The following is a 26,221-nucleotide window of genomic DNA, read 5'->3' as shown; positions in this document are numbered from 1 at the left end:
ATGGTACTATTAATCTGGAAAACGGAGGTGAGTTTCAGCTTTTTCCATTGCTTTGGCACAATCGATTTCTTACTGATTCTGAATGTTACTCATGAAGCCTCTGAAAGCTGTATGGGAAAATCTCCAAATAATTCTCCTCATGGCTCTCTTTGAGTGTTACAAAACAAAAACTTAAATTAATATTATCCGCAGGGAATGAGAAAAAGGTAGTATAAGCAGAAGGGTCATGCAGACTAGGAATCAGGAGACCTGAGTCTAGTCCCAATTTGCCTCTCTTTTTGTGACTTTGAATACACCACATAGTTGATCAAACAGATCTTTTAATCACCTACTAGGTGGATTCAAGCAAGAAATGTCTGGGTTTTATTATTTTTTTTCTAACTGTAAAATGAGATTATTATATGAACTTGGCTTCTAAAAACTTTAAATGAAGTGTGTTTGTATTCTCTTCCTTCTTAAAGCATAATTTGCTCACTAAAACTTGCCTATTTCACTTGTACATAAATTGTACTTTACTTGTAAAAAAAATGCTTTACCAAAGTAAAAAGATACAGGGAAAGTTACAGCTTTCATGGATTGCAACCTGACCAAATCTATTAAAATTAAAGATACAGGGGGCTTCCCTGGTGGCGCAGTGGTTGCGAATCTGCCTGCCAATGCAGGGGACACGGATTTGAGCCCTGGTCCAGAAGGATCCCACATGCTGCGGAGCAACTAAACCCGTACACCACAACTGCTGAGCCTGTGCTCTAGAGCCCGCGAGCCACAACTACTGAAGCCTGCAAGCCACAACTACTGAAGCCTGCATGCCTAGAGCCCCTGCTCTGCAACAAGAGAAGCCACCACAATGAGAAGCCCGTGCACCGCAACGAAGAGTAGCCCCCGCTCGCCACAACTAGAGAAAGCCCGTGCGCAGCAACAAAGACCCAATGCAGCCAAAAATAAACAAATAAATTAAAAAATAATAAATTAAAAAAATTAAAGATACATTAAAATAATTTTTAAAACTAAAAAATATTTTAAATACCAAATCTATTATTGGTTGGCCAAAAAGTTCTTTCGGTTTTAAGTAAAAATAAAGACGTTTTTCATTTTCACCAAGAACTTTATTGAGCAATGTATTCATTAACCGAACGAACTTTTTGGCCAACCCAATAAAAGTAAAAATACACTGCAACCCCTAGCATTATTTGTAGAGGGGAAAAAAACCCCAAAAGCAAAAACTAGAAACAACCTTTGTGTGTCAGTAAAGAGAATGAGTTTGATAAAAGTAGAAGGTTCAACATAAATTCTCCCTTAGCTCCATCACTCATAGACATTTGGTGTTTTGACTGGGGAGGGAAAGGGCTGGGGGATTAAATAATGTATATTTCCTCTGTATAGTTTTAAGAACATTTTCCCCCAATTACTCTGTGTGTGTGTGTGTATATATATATATATATATATATATATATATATATATATATATATATATAAAATCTCAAAATTATTTTTTAAAAAAGCTTCTCTATACACAAGAGAATTAAGATGAGAAAAAGACCCTAAAGAAAAGTCTCCCCTCAACCCCGCTGCCACTATGCATATTTAGTACAAAATAGCGTTCAGTAACCTTTGGGTGTGCTTCCCTGGTTTGCATAATATTTTTCTCAGCTGAGGCTATACTGTTTATGTATTTTATAGTTCACATTTTGATTTAACATTCGGTTTGCATTTGATCCAAATGATTTTGCTGAGTACCCTGGCCCTTGGCCGGTTATTTGCCTGGCCTCCCTGCCTGGAGTTTTGGATTTGGAGAGACAAGGTCTCCAGGGCTTGTCTAGAGGACTGAGCCCCTTTCAGGAAAGTGGCCCCTCTGTGGTAGTTGACCTCACCTTCTGTGATGATCTGACAGATCACAACTTCCGTTTTCATGAGGTTGATTTAAGAGCTGCAGCCCCGTTGAGCAGAATGGAATTGAGAACCCTGTGCCCAGGACTCATTCCTTGCAGAGATGAGACAGCTCTTCAGTGACTCCCCTCTGCTGTGCTGGAGGTGAGGAGGAGAAACGTGCCCCCTGGACAACAAAGGGACGGGCCGCCACGCCTGGCCTGGGGAGGAGGCTTCGGCCACCTTGTGCAGTACGGCCAGTGGTGAGGAGACGGATCTGTCCCCCTGTGTGAACATGGGACACTCCCACTTCTGGGTGCTCTGGGTGTGGCTCACACATGTCAAGGTAGTGGAGATACCTTAAGAAGGCTATCCCAAGAGACAAAGGCCTCTATTTTTCTGACTTAAGGTTGAAAGGGCATGGATCACACAGCTAGTCACTGGCTGATTCTGAACTCTCCAATCTTTCTGGGTCAAAGACAGACCCGTGGACAGTTCAGGGCCCTAGACTCTTGAACCCTAGGGGTAGGGCATCTGCCAACACAGGGGCTGTAGTTTGCAGGGCAGTGGCCTGACAGGCAGCTAAGACAGCTTTGCCTGCTGTGGGGCTGGGCCCATGTGGCAGGCTCCTGTGCAAGGGAGTGTTCCAGGAAGAGTAGGGGACTTTGTGGCAAGCTTTCTGAGAAATACAGTGGGACTCTGGACTCTTATTGGAATATTTGTTTCTAGTTGGAATAGTTGATAGATCTTTCTTTTGTTTTACTTTTTACGAATATTTTGATTTGGTTTGCAATTAACTTGGAGAGTTAACACCAATGCGCTGGAATTGGATGTGGGAAAAGATATGACATTCTTTGAGTTATCAGTTATATGCCAGGCAACTGACTGGATGCTTTATGTTATCTCATGTAACCCACAGGAGGGAGTTTATGATTCAGGGTGGGGACCTACAACCACAGGAGTATAAAATTCACTCCTTATTTTAGGAGTGAAGTGAATGGGATTCAAATAATACATGTACTCAGAAATGATCTGCTCTTACAATCAGACCCTGACACAGACCCTAGGGTTACCAAAGTGATAGCTTGCATCAAATGATTATTTCTAGAAGAGCCAGTATCTCTTTCAGAGTATACCACATAAGAGACTACATTTAAAGAGAAAATTTAGCTGGGTTTTTAAGTGGAGAGTTATCATTATCTTGCAAGCAACTTTGCATATTTTTGTAGCCAGTCAGGGCAGCCAGGAGCCAGGTTCAAAGTGAGGGCCTTTGGCAGGGCTGAAAACTTTAATCAAGCTTCAGCCAGGTTTAAAAAAAAAAAAAAAAAGATTCTGCCAAGTAGTTCTTTCAGCAGAATGACTTTGTTCCATCGATTTCAGTTAATCACAGCAGGAGATAAGACCTCAGGAGAAGGGTCTAGCCATCCATCCTGTGATCTCCACTTAATGGCTGCAGGAGTGAAATGAGAAAACAGAGAATTTTGTAGGCAACAAAAGTGGGGGCAGGGTGTAAATATAGAGGGTTTTGAGTTAGGAAGATTCTGTTGGAATTTAGTCATTTTTCCTATTTGTGACCAAAATGATCGGAGGAGAGCCTTTGAGGGGAGATAGGGTGGGGTGGAGGATGCAGCAGACCAGGCTGCAGGAGCATTGCATTCTGCAGGGTAGATCGTGTTTAAACCTTGGACAGTGCAATACTTTGAATAATGATAATAATAATAGCAGCACTGATATGGTGGGGGGGGGGGTTAAATTCATAAAGCAGTTTTGAGGTAAGAGTTTAAGAAGATACTCACTAAGCTAGAATTATTAGTCATGTTGTTAATTTCTGGCCAGGGAAGCTGGTTAGTCTAGGCAGCTCGGCTCAGGGGAAGGGGCTGCAGAGAAGAGGGGGAGGGGAGCAGCTGGCCCTTGGTCACCCAGCTCGAGCTGTGGCCCTGGCACGACAGGGCAGAAAGCAGAGCTGGGCTGAGGGGCTGAGGCACGTGGACAGCCGAGGCCGGGCTACATGTCCCTCTGGGGTGGGCCGCACTGCTGTTCTTGGTCTCACCCCACGTAGGTGTCCCCTTGCCAGCCCTTTAGTGAACAGAGCAGTTTCTTGAAAGCATAAATCAGATCACGTTCCTCTTCTGTTTAAAACCATCCCATTGCATGTGGACACTTGACAGCTTTGTTTCCCTTGTTGCTTCAGTATATGCCCCACCTCCTCCATAGAATGAGGTCTAGATTTAGTCAGTATTCCCCCAGGCACTGGAGATGAGACAGAAGAAGACTGTGACCGCCTAAGTTCTCTCTACGTTCAATCTGGGTGCCCTCCATGAACAGGGTACACCTGGAGGCCTGGTTATATGGCGCCAACACTGGACACTGCTTGCTCAGAAATGGAATGTCTGAGATCTTTAGTTCATCTTACAGGTGAGGAAGCTGAGGCACAGAGGAGGCAAGTGACATCTTAAGCGAGTGCCAGGGCTGGACCAGAACTCACATCTGACTCCTGACCCAGCGACGTTGATGCCCTTGACTGATGGACAGCTCTGCAGCTGGAAGGGCATTGAAGGCTGGCAGGGAAGGACGGCAGAGCCCGGCAGGTGGGAGGGCGTAGAGGAGGCAGCTGGTAGAAAATGGAAAGACCATGAAGAGTCAAAATATCCATTCCCACTGGCCATGTCCCCAGGACAAACAGGAGTCCCAGGTGCTCTTTAACAGAGGCATAAACAGTGACACAGAAAAACTACACAAAGGGATTGACCCAAGGCCATGACATGTCATTTGTGCCTAACGACTAAGCACCCTGTTTATTTGGACTCTTAACCTTGCTCTGTCCTTTTAAGTCATGTGAGACCTTCTCCGCCATTCTTCTCTTGTCATTTGGTTTGTGACTCCAGTTTAGAATCTCTCTGCCTATTTGTCTCAGGTTCTAAGCTGGAGGGAGATAAAGAAGGTGATGATGAACTTGGGCCATGTGACTTGCCTTCAGTGTTTTGCTGTTCTTCAAAGGGGCTGTAGAGAAGAACAATGAGCAAATTCATGAGTCAACATTATACTTATTCCTCTTTTGTGAGGAATACTGCCTCTACTTCTTGTGTGAAGTGTAATCATTTGTTAGCTTTAGTAAGACATCTCTCTGCCCACTGATAAGGAAACAAAAAGGCATTTACTGTACTAGTCTCTAGAATGTGAAATGTAAGCTGTGCTCTTTTTTTGTTTGTTTGTTTTTAGCTTTCATTTATGATCACAGGCTTAAGGGTTGAAGGGGGCCTTGGAGGACTGCCAACCTCACCACCCCCTTCTGTGCAGGAAGCCCCTTCTCAACATCCTTGCCAGTCGTTCATATCCCTTCCCCCTGCATCCCCACTGCGAGTTGCCTCTACCTCTGTCGTAACACTTACTTCATTTTGCTTAAATTACAGTTATTTGAGGACTTTTTTAAAGTCTTAGCTGTGAGCCCCTGAGGGCAGGAATCCTGTCTCTTTCCTCTCTGTCTTTGATCTCCCACAGCCCCCAACACAGAGCCTGGCCCACTCTCCATAAATATGTGAGGGAGTGACAAGGTGTTAACAGCCTCCAGAGGCAGCCACAGTTCGACATCTCTAATAGCTAGAAAGTTCTTCCTAAAAGTGAGCAGAAACACACCTCCCCAACTTCCCTGTGGGGAGAGAATAGAAACAGGCGGTGATGACAAAGGTCCAGGCATCCATAAGATGCACACGCGAGACCTGGGGGGACAGGTCATACCCTGCTCTTATTGCTGTTCTTGCTTCCCTTCTGGCCAAAGGATACGAAGGTCTTTCCCAGGACAGGAAAATACAACCACACTAGATAGAGTTGGAGAAATGTGTGTGGCATGGGGAGGGTTTCCAGGATTCATATCCAGTTTGGAAGGGCAGCTTTATTAGATGCTGCCAATGTCCCACTCATATCCCCTCAGTCCTCCCCGAGGGTCATCTGCAGACGGTTCCCATGCACAGCGACAGCTTCCTGTGTTTCTCTGCCCGTGGTCACTCTCTGACCTGGGGAGTATGCTTGGCCTGTGTGTAGGTCAGGCTGGAAATGCCAGGGAGTAACTCCAGGAGAGACCTTCAACCATGAGTGATGGGACTTGTGCGTAAATACCCCAGATCCCTCATCTCCCAGTGGGATGCTCAGAAGTGTGTTCTACACAGTCTCTCAAAGGTTTCAGGAGAGATGACCCCCAAATGCTCACAACAGTAACCCACTAATGGACACATCCTTTCTTTATTTGACTCCCTTCCCTCTTTGACTTGCCTACTCCCCCACTGTGCTTTCTGGGATCACACCCAAATAAACAGTCTGCCCCAAATCCTTGTTTCAAGGTCTGCTTTGGGTGGAACCCAAGCAGGACATTTGGTGGAAATCCTAATGTTAGTCCCTTAAAAGACAGAACTATTAAAATTAGTATATGTCTTTTTTCCCCCCGTTTCTTTCCTTCTATTTCTAATTCAGAGTTGGTTTTTCTGTCAGTTCTGTAAAAAGAGTTTAATTTTAAGAAGAATCCGTGTCCTAACTCAGAAAACAGGATTGATAATGATTCCTAAGTCTTTGAAGGATAGTTATTTCAAATAATAAGAGTTAGTAATATTCTAGTTCTATTAAGGAAACGTACTAGTCAGAAAGGTCTCAGGCCAGACTAAAGAAAGAGGTTACGCATGGGGATCATTAGACATCAGGATGGATTTGTGTTCAAGTGCTTCACTTAACCTCTTAAACTTCCACAGAGACCTTTTAAATGAAGAGAGACCTTATCAACCTGGCTCAGGTTTTGGATGGAGTGCTTGAGGTCAGGACAGCGAACGTGAATGTGGACCGTGAGGGAAGAGGGAAAGGAAAATAAAGAACCTTCATTAAACTTACCCATTATTAATGAACTACCACTGAGCTAATAGAGCCAAGAGAAAATGCCGTTGCTGAAGAATATTTCTTATCATATCAGAAAATTCATAACAAAGAACAAAGGTGTGCAAGGCAACCTGCCACCCTAGTCCTCCTTCAGACAGACATTGTGTGAGTCAGAAAAACTCCCTGTAGGTGCCACAATATTACTTGATTGTTTTGACACCTCAGACAATTAATAAGAGATAGCAGTTAAAAATAATCATGCTCACTACTGTCTTTGTTTGTGCATTTTGTTGTGCTTTTTTTTGTCTTCTTTCTTCCTGTAGAGTTTTCTGCTGACCTAGTAAGGAATGACACACATGGTCATGAATTTTTAATTGGCAATCAAAGATGAGAATGAATGTAAACAAAACACAGGGTGAGAGGAGTCAGCAGGGCCAGGAGAGCCCCACAGATGCCTTTTTGGGGTCAAGGGGGGAGATGTCCCTAAGTCACGTAGGGATAAGAAAGGGCTCCACAGATCTTATTTTTAGCATGGATATTGTGGCTTCATATGCTCTCTTTATTTATTTATTCACCTGCTCTCTTGGTGGGGGTAGGAACGGGGCAGCAAAGTCTTCACTTGGTGGTAGGAAGATGTGTGGTCATCCTGTGACGTGTGTCCTTTGCCCTCTTTGATGAGCACTGCTGCCCTGTTGTAGTTGGCAGTAATGCCCTGGGTACAGCTCTCTCCTGAGTTGAGAGAGGTGCCTTTGCCTCCTCCGGCTTTTGCCCTGGTCTGAGCCGTTGCTTCCGGAGAGAAACTCTTGCAAGTACCGTGCTGTCCCCATGGCATGACCTCATAAGACGATCGTGAGGATTATTAAGGTAGTCCATGTAAAGTGACTGCATTCATGGGCATTAATAGTTGGCACAAAAACTATGTTGGTCCTCAAAATGAAAGGGCTCAGTTACTGTACCTGCCATCTGCTGAAATTTCATAATATAAACAAAGACCTCCTTTGGGCTCAAAATGGATATGTTAATGTGGCCGATACTAGCCTCTCTCAAACTTTTTGTTTTGGGTAGCCTCCTTCCCCACGTATTCCTCCACCCCAGGGTGCTCTGTGGGTGCCTTTTCAGCCTGCCCCACTAAGCACCCGCTCTCCCTTGCTTCCCAGAACGCCTATGTCAACATCAACCGCATCATGTCCGTGGCTTCCCGCCTCTCAGAGGCTGGCCACTACGCCTCGCAGCAAATCAAGCAGATCTCCACGCAGCTAGACCAGGAGTGGAAGAGCTTTGCGGCCGCTCTGGATGAGCGCAGCACCATCCTCGCCATGTCTGCTGTGTTCCATCAGAAGGCTGAGCAGGTAAGGCCAAGGGAGCTGCTGTGGCCGCTGGTGGTGGGAAGCGGAGGGGCAGGGGCAGGGGCAGGGCAGGGCAGGCTGGGAGGACATACACTGAGGTGTAGAGAGCCCCTCCTCTCTTTTTGAAACACCAAAGACCGTGCTGAGTAGTTTTGACAATACCCCAAGTTCTACCACTGTCATGGCCCCTGTGTACCCAGAGAGACATTGGTAACTCTTGGAGGCTTGGCTTAACATTCAAACAGGAAGAAACCCAGAGCTAACTATTCTGCTTAGTAGTTTATTGTTGGACGTGTGTGTGTGTGTGTGTGTGTGTTGACTGCTTAGTTTGCATTCCATAAGCATAGACCAAAGGGGTGAAACTAAACTGATCATTGAGTGCTGAGAACAGGGGGAAACTAATTTTACATGAAGCATTTGCTATGGATAATAATAATGTAATAATAATACAGTGGACAGAAATAATAATTACTTGTTGCCATTTACTTACTGGCATTGGCCAGTGACATTACTAACCCATTTTACAGAGAGGAGCAGGGAAGCTCATAGAGATTAAGTAACCTGACTAAGATCCAGTGGCGTGTAGGAGCTGACTCTAAGCAGCTTAGGGAGAGCCAATGGTTAAATTTTCAGGAATTTTATGAGCTGGTTGTTAAACATAGCCATTACTTTAAACTGTATAAATTTAAATTAAATATATCAAATTAAAAGCAAAGGTAATAAATACTCAAAACTCATCATTTTCAATTATTTTACTAGATTTTATTATTTTCTATGTTCTTGAGATTATTTCTATGTTATATACACACTCACTCTCTCTCTCTCCCTCACACACACACACACACACACACACACACACACACACACACACACACACACACACACACACACACACCCAAACAGTGGATTCAAGGCTATTTTTTCAGTGCGTTTATTTAGGCAGCTCTTTATTGTCCTCAGATGGGCTGTTCTAGGCAATGAGATAAAAAGGTATTTAGGCAATTAATTTAAATGGAGCTGTGCACCCAGGCAAGAAGAATCACAGACAGAACCACTCCAGACTGTTGGGTGAAGAATTATTTGCATTTTAGAGGTATATTTTCCACCCAATAAATCTGAGTGATTTCAGTTAGCTCACCCTTTGTGCATGGAGACCCATAGTCTCCCACAGTTGTTAATTTTAATTTTTAAATAATTTGATGTCTGTCAAGATCTGTATCTATATATCACATCCCAGGAGCCACTTTAGACACAGTACAGTCTGTCCCGCTGAGCTGCCCTCCCCTCTCCCACCCCTTGGGGTTCTGACAGGGATCTTTTTGAGTGTTAATCTCCATCCCCTGTGGGAATGGTCTCTGCAGGTTCCCTGGGGTGCCTGATGGGCCTGAATGAGGCATTCTTTGCTACTCTTCACAGCTCAATGTCCACACTATAAAGCACATGTGTGGAAACATCCCATTTCATTATATGTTGCCTCTCACTTGTACCTGTGAGTGTGCACAGGACAAGAAGCTCTCACATACACGTCATGTAGTGAGCTGTTTGCACACCTGTATTTTATCATCATTGTGTGGATGTAACCTGTTGAACATGAAGACACCTCCCACCCCTAGCAGTTTCATAATAGTCATCTTTCTTTGTGGAAACCATACTTCCTAAACAGGTACTGGGTCTGACTTCTTACCTGGGGTTGGTGTTTGTAAAACTAAAGAAAAAACTCCACTGTCTGCAGTGGTCCCTGAAGGCTTCCAGAGTTCCTGATGCTTCTTCCCAAGATATCTGACTGTCTGTACATAATCTGCCCATTGCCCAACCCCAGTGCCTCCACACTGACCCAGCCGGCATCTCCTTCCAGTTCCTGTCGGGAGTGGACGCCTGGTGCAAGATGTGCAGCGAAGGTGGCCTGCCGTCTGAGATGCAGGACCTGGAGCTGGCGATCCACCACCACCAGTCCTTGTATGAGCAGGTGACCCAGGCCTACACAGAGGTGAGAACCCAGCGGACACCCAGGGGTCCTGGCTGTGTATAGGGGTATGGGGGTGTGGCAAGAGTACCGGCCTGTGTGCTGTGAAATAGCCTGAGTCGGACTAAGAAGAAGAGAGGCCATTTTTCTCCCTCTGGAGACATCTTTAAGATCCTTGATCTGTTAATGATGATGTCAAAATGCAGCCATTGGCAGGAACCGCCTTAGTGCGCATGCGTGCACACACACACACACACCCACACACACACCCACACACACACCCTACCTCACCCTATGTGTGAACACACACACACATGCACGCACACACACACACCCCTACCTCACCCTATGTGTGAACACACACACCCTACCTCACCCTATGTGTGAACACACACACACACACACACACACACCCTACCTCACCCTATGTGTGAACACACACACACACATCCTACCTCACCCTATGTGTGAACACACACACACACACATACACACACACACACCCCTACCTCACCCTGTGTGTGAAGCCCGGACTGTCTCTGCTGTGGAAGGCTGTAGGAAAGCAAGGCCGTGCCCCTCTGGAGCTGCTTTCTGTCTGGTGCACGCGCATGCACACACTAGCCCTGCCGCCCCTTTTATGAAGCAGCTCATCAAAAAATACTAATTTTCTCACTGGAAGGTCCAGAGCACAACCCACCACGGGGTGGAGATGGATGTTTACAGGAGTGGGAAGCTGCTGTGGAAGTGAAGGACAAACTAAAAGTCTCTTCTGCTGAAAAATCAAAGGCTGGGAGCATGGTACAAGTTAAGAAGGGGAAAAAACTTCCTTCTTAACTTGTACCAAGCACACCTCCTTTCACACCTTGCTGGAAGGAAAAGGCCGTTTCAACTCCAAACCAACTTTGACTTCCTTGTTAACCAGATTAATTTGGGGTCTTAAAATTCCTATCAATACCCTAGTCACCATGGTTTTAAATTAGAAAGGCACATGCTCGCTGGATAATCTGCCAAGCCCTGGAGAGCCACAGGTGTCAATCAGATGATGCCACTTTCCAGAAATATTGCCAGGAATCCAGTGAGGAATGGCAGGGAATGTCACCCCCACTGGTTTCAGCACTGAGGGTGAGTGTTGGGGAACCCAGGAGCATGGACGTCGTGTCCACAATCTAAGGGTCCCTCCCTTATTCTGCGTGTTCTGGAAAGACAGGGATGTTACCACTTTCAGGAGAAGAAAAAAGGAGGTTGTATTGAAGGAGAGCAAAAGAAGGGTAAGTATAAAAGAAAGAAAATGACAAGGAAGTAAAGGAGAGAAAAATGATGACGATGATGATAAAGGTAGAATTGGTAGCCCGTACCTGCCGGGCCCTCTTCTAAGTGCCCTGCATGCGTTAACTCATTTAATCTTTACCACAATTCTATGGGGTATGTACCATTTCTATTCCTACTTCACAAACAAGGAAACTGAGGCCCAAAGGGGTTAAGTGTCAATAACTTGCCTCTGGTCACACACCTAGAAGTTTAGAGCTACGTAGAGGAAGGTGAGGACGGAAGAGGGAAGAGGGAGAGAAGTTTATGGTGTCAACTTATATTCAGCTTTTTTTCTGAAACCAAGATCTGCTGCCTGACCTAGTCTGTGAGTCAGTCAAAATATTTATCAAGTAAATACTTATCAAGTACCAAGTGTCAGGCACTCTTCCAGGCGTGGGGCGAGATAAACAAGGCAGAGTCCCTGCCCTCAGGAAGCTGAAATGCAAGGGGGAGGGAGACAGTGACTCGGGGTCTCGCAGACAACTGGCTGCAGCCCCAGCACCTCCTCTCCCTCAGGATTCCGGGGTGCTCGGCCCTCCCCGGGCTGCAGGCTGGGCACTGTGGCAGCTCTGGTGGCACACTCCTTGGTTGTCATGGGTGTTGGTAGGACTGAGATTCTCAGTCCTCATCAGGGATGCCAGCAGGCTTGTCTTGCCTCCCTGCGCCCCTCCTGCCCCTCTACTCCCTAGACTTGACCTCTTTGCCTCTTACAGGTCAGCCAGGATGGCAAAGCGCTGCTGGATGTGCTGCAGCGTCCCCTGAGTCCTGGGAACTCCGAGTCCCTCACTGCCACAGCCAACTACTCCAAGGCAGTGCACCAGGTGCTGGACGTGGTGCATGAGGTGCTGCACCACCAGCGGCGGCTCGAGAGCATCTGGCAGCACCGCAAGGTGCGGCTCCACCAGCGGCTGCAGCTCTGCGTCTTCCAGCAGGACGTCCAGCAGGTAACAGACTGCTTCCCTGAGCCTGGCATCTGTCTCAGGCAGGCAGGCAGGTGGCACAAGTCCCTGACCTAGGTGATCAGGCCTGGGAACGCCTGATTTATGGAGGGAGGAGGGCAGTTCAGCCCCCAGCTTCACCCCTCCACACCATCCGGACTTGTTAATTGATGCTTCTCACTTAAGCAGCTTTACAGACGGGTCTTCTCACCCTCTGGTGTTGGGAAGGGAGGCTCAGTCTGAGAGACAGCAATTCCTTGCAGTCATGACATTGTTTTCTTTGGGGGAAGCTGACCGTCCCTCAGGCATGAGCTCTCTGACAGCGCCGGGTCCTAGGGGGTCATCTGAGCGCTGGCGGAGCTGGACCCACAGTGTGCCCACTTCTCAATCAGGGATGCAGGTGGCCTGCTAGCGTTGGGGTGCGGTGGGGTACAGGGCCTTCAGGGGATTCTTTGGCAAGCTTGGATTTGGGAAACCAGATTTAAAACAAGGGCTGTTGATAATTGTATGTTCTGTGATTAGAGGTTACTCCTGGCTTAATCTGTTTTTTGCGTTATTGTAAGAGTCATAGCATTTTTCTTTACCACAAATAATAAAGAAATGGTTGTTTCTAACTATAAAAGGACAGCCTTGCCACAAATGCCCTTTTGGATGAAATGACACATTCTTTTTTCCTCATACTTCTCTGTCTGTCTCTTTGGGGACCCCTGGGAGCTTTTTTTTTTTTAATTTTTATTTATTTATTTATTTATTTATTTATTTATTTATTTATTTATTTATTTATTTTTGGCTGTGTTGGGTCTTTGTTTCTGTGTGAGGGCTTCCTCTAGTTGCGGCGAGCGGGGGCCACTCTTCATCGCGGTGCGTGGGCCTCTCACTATCGCGGCCTCTCTTGTTGCGGAGCACAGGCTCCAGACGTGCAGGCTCAGTAATTGTGGCTCACGGGGCCAGTTGCTCCGTGGCATGTGGGATCTTCCCAGACCAGGGCTCGAACCCGTGTGCCCTGAATTGGCAGGCGGATTCTCAACCACTGCGACACCAGGGAAGCACCCTGGGAGCTGTTTTTGAGGACTGAAAGCTGGGGGAGGGGGAGCTTGTCGGGAGCTGGAGATGGAAGTTAAGGTTTAGCATTATCTCCCTGCTGGTTCGCTGTGAGAGGCAGGGGTGGGAGCGCTGGTGTTCTCAGACTTTTCTGTGGCCACCTCATAATTTCAAGATTATACATATAAAATAACATTTCACTCTCCTTCCACACCTCCTGCGGTATTGACCAGGTGTAATCGAAAAGTGTGTCGAAATATACGTGGAAAATTGAGAGCCAACTGGACATGTCTTTGGAGTGTTGGTTCCCCTCACAGCTGTTGTTGGGGGGCCCTTGTACTGGGTATCCTGTGATGGAGACAGGTTGGAAGGAGAGCGGGGCATCCTGTCAGGGGTCGTGACGCCCTCTGGGTGTGGGGTCACCACCGTGCAGTCAGTCCCAGAAGTAGACAGGCCTTCAGGAGTGTCCCCCATTCTTGGGCTGCCCTAACTCCTTTGTAGCCCCTGTCCCCCGGCTGGGGCAGTGATGAGTCATCAGAGGCGACACTTCAGCCTCAGGAGAGATGGGCACTGCTTATGTGCTGGCCCCAGCTCTGAAACCCTTGTGGGGCTTGCTGGGGATGGAGAAGCAAATGCATCAGTTGTCTGCTCCTGCCATCTGGAATTGTTCAGATCAACGTATCATCTCTGAGCACAGGAGAGCACAGGCTTGGTCTGTGATTGGGACAGGGTTAGGTGTCAGCCTCCAGAGGCACACAGAAGGTGTTACCACTTCAGTGAACTTTGAGTGACTTTTGGAGATTTCTGGGCCATGGATTGTGCAGCTTCCTTGGTGTGCTCTTTGTCTCCCTGCTGTTTTCATGGCTGTTCTAGTAGGATGGGCGCTGGAGAGGGGCAGAGGTGCTGCGAGGAGGGTGGGTGAAAGGCTTCCCCAGCAGGAGGGCGGCATCCAGACTCGGACTCTCTGGGAACGGCTGTTATCAGACTTTTCTGTGACCATCGTGACATCTACACTAAAGCTGGGGAAAAGTATAATAAAACTACACTGGTGGCTGTTCTACATCATGCTCTAAAAATGAGAGCATTTCTGGAATGGAGGCCCTATCAATTCATCTCTACAAGATGAATCACATTGTTGGCACTCAACAAAAGCAAGTAGAAGATTATGAGGTGGATGTAAAGGAGTTTGGATTTTCCACGAGGACTGAATTCCCCAGGATGACTGATTCCATTGTTCTTTTCGGGACATGTGAATGTGACTTCTGGGGACACGACGTCATTCACCCATTGTCCAGCTAACTCTCACTCACCAAATATCTGACACTGGGACAGATGCACGAAGAAAAATGTGAAAACCAAGGGCTACGAGACCTGGTGTTGGTTTCAAATTCTTCCTGACACCCAAGCGAGCATTGATGCCTGACTGGTGTCTGAGTTGGCACTTCAGAGAGCGCTGAATATAACGCACTCCGTGGTTCCAGTGATGGGCTCGGACTCTGGTCTCCCGACTCCCAGCCATACAGGAGCCTGCCCTAGTTTTCAGAATCAGACTGGACAAGCAGTTTCCCTGCTCTGTGCTCCCACGATTTTATTTAATAATACACAAACACACGCAAACAATAATGTTAACTCAAAGGTCAAAGTGCTATTGGAATTTTATAAATTTATCATCTTTTATTTTGCATGCTTCATCTCTTCTTTTCCAGTATCTCCTTGAGAGTAGAAGCCATGGCTGCTGCTTCTCTGTGCCCTTTACAGCTCTTAGCTGTCTGGCATGAAGCTGGGGTTCTCTTTATATTTGCTGACTTGAGTTGAAATTATTATTGGAGGCCCCCTGTTTCTGCTTCTGTGAATTGAACACCATCTAACCCTCCCTCCCAACCCATCCAGTAGTTGCCAGTGAGTAGCTGCAGTCTGTTTGCAGGAATTGTGATGTGAAAGTCTGAAGGTCCCAGGTATTTCCTTAGTGCTACAAAGTATCCTGGTACTCATCAGCTATTCAGCAAGCATGGGTCTGGGCAGTGGGCCCAGCACTGCACTAGGTTCTGGCAAGATGCCTGGTTAGGTAGAAAGGCAACAAGACATACACACTTGAAAATAGAAAGGTCCGTGCTACCCAAGCACGCCAGGCAGTGTGCAGGGCAATAGAGTGTTGATGGGACACTTACAGGCAGAGGTGTGAAAAGTCAGAGTTGGTGTCTTGAAGGAGGAGAGAGTTGATTGAACCATATAGTCTGGATCCAAGACTCTTGAGCACATTTGGCATCTAGAGATGTTTACTCTGCAGCCTAAATGGGAAGCTTGTGAACGAGCATCGGCGGCTAGGGTGATACAGCATTACGGATAAGAGCGTGGACTCTGGAGCCAGATGGCCTGAGTTTAAATCCTGCTCTGACAAGTCTTAGCCATGGGACCTTGGGCAAGTGGCTTCACTGCTGGTGCTTCAGTTTCCTCACCCCTAAAATAGGAACCATCACATACCTATCTCATTGGACTGAAGGAGCTGCAAGCACAGCACCTGCCTAGCATGTAGCAGATCCTCCAGCAGTATTGTCTCGGTTTAGTCACATCCTCTTTGAGTGGTACTCGGGTGTCTCCTGAGTCTGATGAGTTCCGTTTCATTCAGTGATAAAAATCTCAGAATTGCCGGGGACCTGGAAGAGCATTCAGTCTCACCTACTATAGGGTCAAGAAAATTGAGGCCCAGAGATGTAAAGCAACTTGGCCATAACCACACAGCTAGTTAATGGTAGTGCCAGGACCAGAAGCTAAGTCTTCTGGCTCCCAGTCCCGGTGTCCTACAGAAAAACCACACAAGAGAGGAGCCAGGCAGACGGCGACGGAGAACAGAAGAGAGACAGGAGGCACACACACATACTAACATAGAGAGGGGAAAGACAGACCACATACACACACCCTGAAACAGGGAGAGAGGAGGAGAGACAGAGACAGACAGTGGAGGATGGGAAAGAAAGGGAGAGAGATTCAAAGACAGAGAGCAGAGAAACAGACATACCTGGGCTGGGAGGAGAAAGAGAAAGAGGAGGGTGGGGGGAGAGACAGAAGAGAAAGAGAAAGAGACAGGGACTCCTGCTAGTGGAGAGACGGGGGAGAGCCAGCCAGCCTCTCCCCACCCGACTCCTTGTCCCATTGCCATTTCTGGGGGTGGTCTTTTCCCAAATAGGAGTACCTTGCCCAAAGCAGAGTAAAGCAGAGAGGTTGAAACCAAAGATAGACACCAGTGAATAAGAGATTCCATTTAAATATCTGCAGCCAGAATTGGCCTGACACATCATCCCTGTGCTAGCTCTCCCTTGGTTCCCAAAAAGTGTCCTCTTAACATTCTCTTCCCCTCTGGGCTTTGAGGCAATGGAAGTAAGTCTCTAAGGATCAAACTGGAACTTAGGTCCATTAAGCTGCAGAAAGGCATAGATAGAGTGCATCTACCATAGTATTGCTAGTGGAATAATTTTCAGTCCTGTTGTTTTTCCAGTTTAGAGTGGAACAGTACTAAGCAACAGCCATAAGAGCACTCTATGACAGCATCAGCTGACCTCCACCTTCTGTCTGTTCTTCTCTCCTAACCCTGTGGCTTCCCACAAGAATAAAGGACTCCTTTCAAGCCCAGATAGACCTGACTTTGTTGAGAAGAACGAAGAGTAGCTAGTCTTGATCTTTCTAGTAGATACAAACTCCATTCCATTTTTTCATAGCCGGAACAACTGTTGTGAGTATCTGTGCAGGCCATCTGTTCTGCCTCCCTTTCTTCTTCTCCCTCCGTGTGGTGTAAGAATAAATTGGTAAAGTGTTTTGGAACACCTGTGTGCAAGGCCCTGTACTAGGAGTTGGACGTCTCTGGCTCAAGAGAAGACATATATACCCGAGGATGTATGAGTGGCACGTGGCTATCTGGGTTCAGGGCCAAAGAAGCAAGACAACAGTGGGCTGGTGGAGTCAGAGCAGAGCAAGTTCCCTGTAAGTGGAATGGCCTTTGCACTGGTGCTTGGGGCTCAGGCAGAGGAGACGGGGATGGTATTCCTGGGGAAGGCCAGGAAGTGGAGAGCTAAGTTATAGCCAGGGGACAGGAAGAGGAAATCTAACTGAGTGCCTACTCTTGGCAGCGATAGAGGGAGGTCAGGCTGGAAGGGTTAGGAGTGGTCTTGGTGGGGTGGGTGGGACATTACCCATTTGAGGCTCCAGTGCCTTCCCTTAAAAGCAATGTGTTTTGCTTTTAAGCAGTCCAAAGGTGAGCGAGGGAGGGGCAGTGATGTCAGAATTTTCTGGCTCAGTGATTTTCCATTCTGAATGAGTGTATTAATATTAAAGTCCATAGTTCTTGTACTATGAATGAATCTCACCTGTTTCTATCAGGTTTTTCTGGAGCCTCCCGTGGAAAATTATAGCTTTTACTGTGTCAGCTCTTGCTTGCCAAAGAACATGTAAAAAGGATTTGAGAGTAATTTTTTAAAACTCCAGATATTCAGTCTTTTACTAGCTGTAGTGACTAAAGCCCCTTAATCATACTAAACCAGTTTGGGCATTGTATAATCCAATTAACAGCTTTGCATAATAAAAGGTGAGCCCTTTGGGTTACAGACAGCGTGCTTAGTTAGAAAAAAGTGACTGGAATGATGATAGGTCTAGAAAAGAACTCTTCTTATAAGAAGGAAGGATTAAAGCATCTAAGAAGGAAAATGCTCACTCAGGGCCTAGTCCCAGATAGATGAGGGAACATACACAAGGGGGAGCCATCATCAAAAATCTGAAATGCTGACTAGTTAGTTACTTGGTGGGTATGTTGGGGAGGAGATTCAAACATCAGAGGGATGGTTGGATTCCAACCCTGAGATTTGGTTCCTGGGATTAAATGTGTCTATAAAAGTTTTATTGTTCATAGCTCAGGATTCATCATCTTTATGAGCAATTGAGCATCTAATCACTTCACTTATCTTAATTAATCTTCCAACACTGTGAAGCAGGTGATACTTTGGTCCTCATCTTATCAATACTAATGAGGAAATTGAGGCTTAGAAAGGTTAAGTAAACTTACACAAGGTCACACAGCTAGTGGCAGAGGAAGGCTATAAACCCAAGTCCACTGAATCTCTAGGTCCATGCTCTTAGCCTCTCTGCTATGCCCTGGGCACTATGTTAGGTGGTGGGAATGCAGAGAGACACGGATCCTGCCCTTGAGGGGTTTATAAGTTAGTGCAGGGCTTAAAGGGCCCTGATAGATTGCTTGGTCCCAAGGGATCAGACTTGCCGTATAACCGCTGACAGCTGAGATTCATCCCTAAACTCCCTGTCCAGGAGGACCCACACAGGCAGTCGTACTCACACGCAAACACTCTTTTCCCCCTGCTCCATCATTATAAAATGGCTCTCTACAGTTATTTATCTCTAACACAGATGTCCCTAAGACAGGCAGTACCCATTCTCACTTGTTTTTCATATCCATAATTATGTTAACTCAGTGCTGCTGATGCTTTTCTTTGTAGCATATATCTTGAATAATGTCCATTTGCCCATGGTCGTATTTAGCAGTATTAAAGTTCTCAATTAAGTTTTGATGGTGATAATCCAATCATTCGAATACATTCAAGTAGATAATAGATGATTCTTTGGGCAGGGTGAGTGTCCAGAAAGTGAGCAGGGTTGAGGCTTGGCTGAATTGGGGGAGGAAGGGAGGGGAGAAAGAGAGGGCTCTGCTGGTCAGGGTTGCTTTCTGATTGGAGTGAGGATGGGGAAACTTTCTCATCTGCCTCTTTGGTGTCACTGCTCTTAGAAGGGGCGCTCCATCCCTCTCCCCATAGTAGGAGGCTGGTAACAAAGGGTCTGTTCCAGTCTTCTCCATGTATCCTCCAGCTAGAATTGGCAGGGCTGGGAAATGGGCTTCAGAGGCCTGCTCCTGATTTGCTCAGACCCTCCTGCCTGGAATTTCATGGACCCTTCACACTCTGTACCTCACCCCCATTCCTCTCTGCCCTGCTTTCTGCCTTCTTTTCCCTTCCCCATCATGGCCTTTCCCTGGGTGCTCACTTTGATTTTCTGAATGCAAATTCTGTTCTGACTGAACAGTCATCCTTCTGTGATGAGTACCTTCCAAGGAAGGACCTGGGTGCCTCCATCTGGCAGGGTTGGGAGGCTGGTGGGTCCTGGGAAGCAGTGAGAGAAGGTTCCTCCCCAAGAGTTACTGAGCCTCAGGGCTTTCTTGATAGACAACAATTTTAAACACCTTTAATGTCCTCAATTCCTCTTTTATTACTATGTTAACAAATGACTAGACAGTCACCATCCAAGGTCACTTCTTTCTGATAACCCCTATGTTCGGCATGTCCTTGACCTCAACATGCTATTTCTGGAGCTTTGAATACCAGGCTAAAGGATAAAAGACTCACACTTTATAACTAGTGGGGAACTATTGAAAGATTTTGACCAGAGAAAACAGGTGATCAGAGTGAAGGTCTGAGGTCATTTAGTGCCAGAGGAGGGCTGTGTTGGAGTGGGAAGATCCTAGGGCCACGGTCATGGGCTAAGGTGATGCGACAAGGGTAGATTTGAGAGCATTTATGAAAAAAAAATCAACAGAAATTGCCGTCCATTTTGTTAGAAGACAAGGGAGGTGTCAAGTGTGAATATGGGACTGTATTTTTAAAAGTGTGGTTCTTGGACCTGTTGAAGAACCCACCTCAGGTCCACTTGTCCAATGCACAGCAAAGCCAATCTACCGACACCGAGCTGTAGTGAAGGAAAGTACAGAGTTTATTGTAGGGCGACAAGCAAGGAGAATAGGAAACTCATGCTCAAAAGACCCAAACTCCTTGATAATTTTTAGGAAAGGGCTTTTAAAGGCAACATTAGGGGTGAGAGTCACAGGGTGTGTGATCAGCTCATGGACTTCTGATTGGTTGATGGTGAGGTAACAGGGTGATGTTTCAGGAATCTTAATCATCAACCTTCTGGTTCCAACCAGTCTGGGGTCTCTGTGCTTGTGGTCAGCATGTAGTCACCATCCTCCACTGGATGGGGGTTGTAGTCTCTGCAGAGCAACTCAAAGATATGCACCATATTGTTATCTACATCCCTTCAGGAGGAACTGGGAGTCCTGTGGCTCTATTGTTCTAATCACTAACTGCATGAGCCTCCTCTTTGGAACTTGGGGAAGGCCAAACCAAAACGGGGGACTTGGAGGGGCTTTTGTATCCAGGAAGACCTCACAAGGTCCTGCTCAGTTTCAGTTCCCCCTTTTCTTTGATGCTCCTCAATCCTGAGGGGAACAAGGGCAGAACAAGAAAAGGAATACAGTTTTGGATAAAGAGGTTAATCATAAACTCGGCAGGGGAACTCGTTTTAGGGGGACTCAGTTTCAGACCCCTGGCATTAAGATCATCTGGGCAGAGTAGGGTTTTGTTAAGAACAGATTATCTGACCCTACTCTATACTTTTTTTTAAAGTGTATGTATTATTTTAAATTTTTATTTATTTATTTATTTATTTATGGCTGTGTTGGGTCTTCGTTTCTGTGGGAGGGCTTTCTCTAGTTGTGGCAAGCGGGGGCCGCTCTTCATCGCGGTGCGCGGGCCTCTCACTATCGCGGCCTCTCTTGTTGCGGAGCACAGGCTCCAGTCGCGCAGGCTCAGTAGTTGTGGCTCACGGGCCCAGTTGCTCCGCAGCATGTGGGATCCTCCCAGACCAGGGCTTGAACCTGTATCCCCTGCATTGGCAGGCAGATTCTCAACCACTGCGCCACCAGGGAAGCCCCTACTCTTTACTTTTTGATTCAGAATCTGTGGGTAAGGTGGTGCCTAGGTTTTAGAATAAACCCCAAGTGATTCTGAAGTGGTCTAAAATTTGAGAACCTCTGACTTGAGAGATTCAGTCCTTAGTGATGAAAAGTGTGGTGACACCACAAACAGGAATCAAAGGCACCATGTGAGGAGATGCTTTCAGGGAGATGTCAAAGACAAAGACAATTTCCAGTCACCTCAGCCTGTTGGGAAGGGACAGGTGTGGGCTGCCTGGGAGTGGAGGGGTCCAAGGGAGGGAGGCGGCTGGTTTCTTAGCCAGCTTCCACCCAGCATCACATTTGTCAGGACAAAGGACTGCGGTTCTCAGGGGGAAGAGAGTCTGTACACCTGCTAATGAGTTTCAGCTGAGCCCTCTCAGAAAAATGATGGCTTTTCCTGCCATAGCAAGACATTTATTTTGATCATACTTGTTCCAGAGAGGGGACAGAAAATGAATTGGTGGTAATTGGCCATTTCAAGTGGTACCCACATGCTCTCCAGTCTCAGCCGATGGGGAGCGGAGTGGTGCCAGCAGAGAATGAGCTGCTCCCCTTCAGAACTAGTTCTCAGTGTGCTGTGCAAGGAGACAGAAACAGTGATTTGATGGCTGTCCTGGGCACTCACACACATCACGCGCACTTGAGCTTTTAACAGAGTAAAGTGCGTGTGGACACCGATGGCATGCCAACTCTCCTTCCCGACCTCAGAATATTGGCTTCTACAGAGTCGGGGCTGGGCACTGGGAGGTAACAGCTGAGGAGGGGGCCGTTCTTCAGTTTACTTAACACAACAAAACGCCTTGCCCGTTTTATCATGGATCAGATTATGACACAAACTTAATAACATATTTCAAATAAGATGATTGATCAGAGAGAGCCAGGGAGGGAATCAGAGAGTTGGTATTCTGATTTCACAACTGTTTGCCAAACAGCTCCCTTTCCTTTAATGGTTTTTGCCCTTTATCACACAGGAAGTTCTCGCATCAGGTTGAGTTCATTCACTCACTTATTCAGCAGATGCTCTTTGAGAACATAGCAGTGAACCAAACAAAGCCCCTGCCCGTGTGGAGCTTACATTAAGGAGGAAGAGAGAGAACACCATCACAAACAAACAAATATGTCATAGGTGCTAGAATGACAGCAGGTGAGCTGAATGAATAAGCCATGGGGTGTGTTTAAGAAGAGATTCCAAGCATGTGAAATGGGACCTACAAAGTCCTTGGGACCAGAATGAGCTGGGTGCATTCATGAAAATAGGAGAATGGCCAGAGTACCTGATGAATAGAGAGGAGGGAAAAGGAGTAAACAGTTTGAAGAAATGGGCTGGGTCCAGATCAAATCAGGCCTTATAAGCTATGGAGAGAATTTGGATTTTCTAAGTGTGATAGGAAACAGTTGTAGAATTTCAATAAGAGGAATGTCATGACTTGATTCTTGTTGAAAGAAATGTTATATTTAAAGATCTGGCTGTTGTGTGGAGGGAGTGTCAAGACTAAAAGGAGGAAGACCACCTAGAGGGCTGATCAGGTGAATGAGGAAAGATGGTGGCTGGGACTAGGGTGGTTTTGATGGAAATCAGTGTACAGGAAAGAGTAAGTAAGACAGGCTTGCAGCTAAGCAGTTGGGTGAATTGTGGTGCTTTTGCTGATGCAAGGAAAACTGGGAGAGGAGGGGAGTGGGGCAGAAGGGAATAAAGAGTTCTGTTTTAGATATGTTAAGCTTGAGGTGCCCATTATAAACCAAACTGGAGAGGAAGAGTAGGCAGCTGGGTACATGAGTCTCAGTCTCAGGAGAGAAATTAGGGCTAGAACTGTGAATATGGAAATTACCAGCACATAGATGATATTTAAAGCCATGGAACTGGGTGAGATCATCTAGGGAGCAAGAGAAGAGATCCGGGGATGAGCCCTCAGGCATTCCAAAATTTAGAGCCTGGGAAGACTAGGAGGATTCAGAAAAGTAGACACAATGGAGATCAGTGAGCTGGGGGAATTCCCAGTGAGATGGCGTCTCAAGAGCTAAGGAAGAGGTGTTTCCAGAAAAGGGAGGCTCTTCTTCTTAAGTGGGGCTGAGCAAGGTGGGTCTCTCTGCAGGGTGGGAGGGCCGCAGTGGTCCAGGGAGGTCAGAGTGGAGTGGGCTGAGGATGGCTTTGGTGGGAGGGCACCCCAGCACTAGGAGTCCTCAAGGAAGGGCGGTCCAGAGCAGAGCGAGGAGGGAGTCCCTGTGCAGGCGCAGCCTGGTGCAGGTGTCGGAGCCCAAGCAAGGTGAGCAGAGCAGAGAAGGGTGGCCTGGCATAGGTGTCAGGTGCATAGGTGCAGACAATGAGCAGGTCAAGGAGGTCATCCACGAGGAGCAGGGGCTGTGCAGTGTCACAGCCTGGGCAGAGGGAGGAGGGCATCCATGCAGGGAGGGCAGCCCAGCTTAGAGGATTGGAATCCAAACAGGCTGAGGAGGTGTCCACACAGGGGGCTACCCAGAGGAAGTTTACTAGGAGGTGGTCTTGGAATCAACCCCTGAGGAAGGGAAGGGAAGAAGGAGGATTAGACAGAGAGTGAAATGGAGCTGCAGTGTCATCTCAAGGGAATCCTCAGCCAGCCCTACCAGGCGTTCTGAAGATTGTCTCAGGTTGGGGAGTGAAAACTGTGTCTTTATACTCTGGAGTCTGTCACTGGGCATGGGTCAATGTAAGAAGGGGCTTTGGGCAAAGCCACTCTCTTCAGCCAAGGGTAATAATCCCCAAAGGGGACTGACACCCGAGGCTGTCTGCCTGCTGGTGACACTCTCAGCAGGGTGGTAAAAAGTCCTTTTTACATCACAGCATCTGCCACCTCCATGGTCTCAAACTACCTCCTTCAAATACCTATTAATCACAAAGGAATAAGAGTGACTTTCTAGAAGAAAGCTGGAAGGCACCACCCTGACCCAGTGATCAAAGTTAACATCATGAGTAATGGGGGAAATTCAAATTATATCCCACCTGATAGAATGCAGTGGGAAGAACAAGAATCATTTCTGTGTTATTCCTGATTCCAATCATGAGGAAACATCAGACAAACCAAAATTGAGGGACATTTTGTAAAGTAATAGACCTGTAACTATTAAAAGTGTCAAAGGCAGGAAAGTCAAGGGAAGCCTGAGGAACTCTTCCAGATTAAAGGGACAACTAAGCATGACACATGCTTCTGGACTGCATCCTTTTCCTCTAAAAGTCAGTGTTGGGACACATGGGAAAACTTGAATAAGGTCTGGGAATCAGATGGTAGTGTTGCTGCCAGAACCATTTGGGTTTGAATCCTGACTCCACTATTTAGTAGCTGTGTGAGCTCAGGCAAGTTAACTAACCACTCTGAGACTCATTTTCTTCATCCAAACATGGGGATAATAACTCTCACCATCCCAGGGTTGTGGTGAGATAGCATAGATGAGATGGTGAGCGTGTGCCCTGGCCTAGTGCTGGACAAAGAGTGAACCCTCCACAGCCTTTTCTTCTGAGGAGGGGAACTGCCCTACCCTCAATGTAATAAAATCATGAAATATTTGAGTTGAAGGGAGATTTAGGGAGATGATGTGATCCAACAGTCTCATTGGAGAAAGTGAGGTTCAGAGAGGAGAAGGCACACACCCAGCTGGGCCACAACTGGTTAGGGGCAGAGCTGGGGTGAGAACCCAGGTTCCTCTGTAAGTTATGGTGTCTTTAGAATGATCATGATGGTACCACATTTTAATGATGCTTTAGGAACCTAAAGCACTTACATATTAACAGAGCTTAGACACCAACTTAAAACTTTGTTCAAAGCTGGTTGCCTCTAAATGCAGGGGCCTCCTGCACTGGGCTGGGTGATCTTGAGGTCTTCTCCAACACTAAGATTCTATCATGTTAGAAGAATCCAAAAAATCAGAGTCCTGGGACAGAAAGCAGCTAGGCCCTTGATTTTCTCCCATTAATTCGGTTGTATTCATGGCCACTGTTCAGAAAATATCAATAGTTCTCTTCAAAAGGACTATTCTCTTCTCCTTAGCAGCTAGAAAGGACTGTCTCCTCCCCTGAAAAGTACTCTGTCTTGATTGTATGCTGGTTGGAATAAACACAATTAGATGAGGAAGAAAGGGGGTGATTAGGGAATTATGCATAATGGCTGTTAGATTGGCTCCCAGATCCGGTTCAGGATGTGAGTATCTCTCTTGGAAAAGACTGTTCTGGGAAAGGACTAATTCCGGTTGAAAAGTTGGGGCATGAGAAAGGAGAAAGAGCTTTACACGTTGTTTGCAAGACTGCCTGCCTGCCTTTGTGGCGAGGAGTCCCAGGCTGACCAGGGCTGTTGTTTCCAGTGATGGGGCAAAGATCAGGCCTCCTGCTGAATGCACCGGCACAGCTTCTCCCAAGACAGTAGGCAGCCGTATTTGCACTTGACAACTCATGGCTATAAACATTCATTGAGTATCTTCTGAGTGTGCGGTGCTGATGGGGGCTCTGGGGGCAGGCGAGAGATGAAAGGGCAGGATACCATGGTGAAAACCCCGTACTTCTTCGGGAGCTACCTACCTGCCAAGTGGGGCAGTGGAGAAAGGGTGGATACACACAAAGGGAGAACTTTGAATGCAGGCTGTGAGAGGTACTAAGAGTTAACCTATCTAGGGAGTACGGAGCTGGAGACATTCACCCCAAAGTTGTGTGTTGGGGCAATGAGTTTTGAGTTGAGTTGATTTCAACATATCTCACGCAAAGCCCTCTGTGCTGAGTACCATGCTGTGTCCAGGAATCACAGGGAGGTCAGAGTCTAGTGGGAGAGACCAGCCTGTGGGCAATAATTGTGGTTTGAACAGAACAGAGAAGAGTGACACCACCCCAGCCTGAGTGGATTGTTAAAGAGAAAAGGCTTTCCAAAACTAGAGTTTGAGATGGCACTTAAAGGATGAGTAAGAAGGAGCCTGGGAAGTGGATATAGGGAGAAAAAAGAGATGGACGTTTCAAGTGAAGTGAAAAATAGCAAGAACAAAACTCAGGAGGTGAGAAGCAGTTTTGGGGGGTGTTGAGAGGTGGGGCAGGAACTCATTGGAGGTGGGGTTGGGAGGGGTGGACCTGTCGCAGAGGACTTTGCATGTCAGGTTTAGGGGC

The 26,221-nt window shown here is 46.8% G+C and overlaps 1 protein-coding gene across 4 annotated transcripts in view; it reads left to right on the top strand.

Moving 5' to 3' along the window:
• LOC137766390 (kalirin) overlaps nt 1-26,221 on the top strand; it is a 469,434-nt gene that overhangs the window by 270,510 nt on the left and 172,703 nt on the right. For all 4 annotated transcript variants that reach the window (XM_068546591.1, XM_068546590.1, XM_068546593.1 and 1 more), the window contains exons 7-9: nt 7,881-8,072; nt 9,925-10,056; nt 12,054-12,284. In XM_068546591.1, the coding sequence (XP_068402692.1) occupies nt 7,881-8,072; nt 9,925-10,056; nt 12,054-12,284 (555 nt within the window). The remainder of the gene's footprint in view (nt 1-7,880; nt 8,073-9,924; nt 10,057-12,053; nt 12,285-26,221) is intronic.

Source organism: Eschrichtius robustus, chromosome 6 (genome assembly GCF_028021215.1).
Source record: "Eschrichtius robustus isolate mEscRob2 chromosome 6, mEscRob2.pri, whole genome shotgun sequence".
Lineage (NCBI taxonomy): Eukaryota > Metazoa > Chordata > Mammalia > Artiodactyla > Eschrichtiidae > Eschrichtius > Eschrichtius robustus.
Note: the sequence above shows the minus strand (reverse complement) of the source record. Positions and strands in the feature narration are given on the sequence as shown.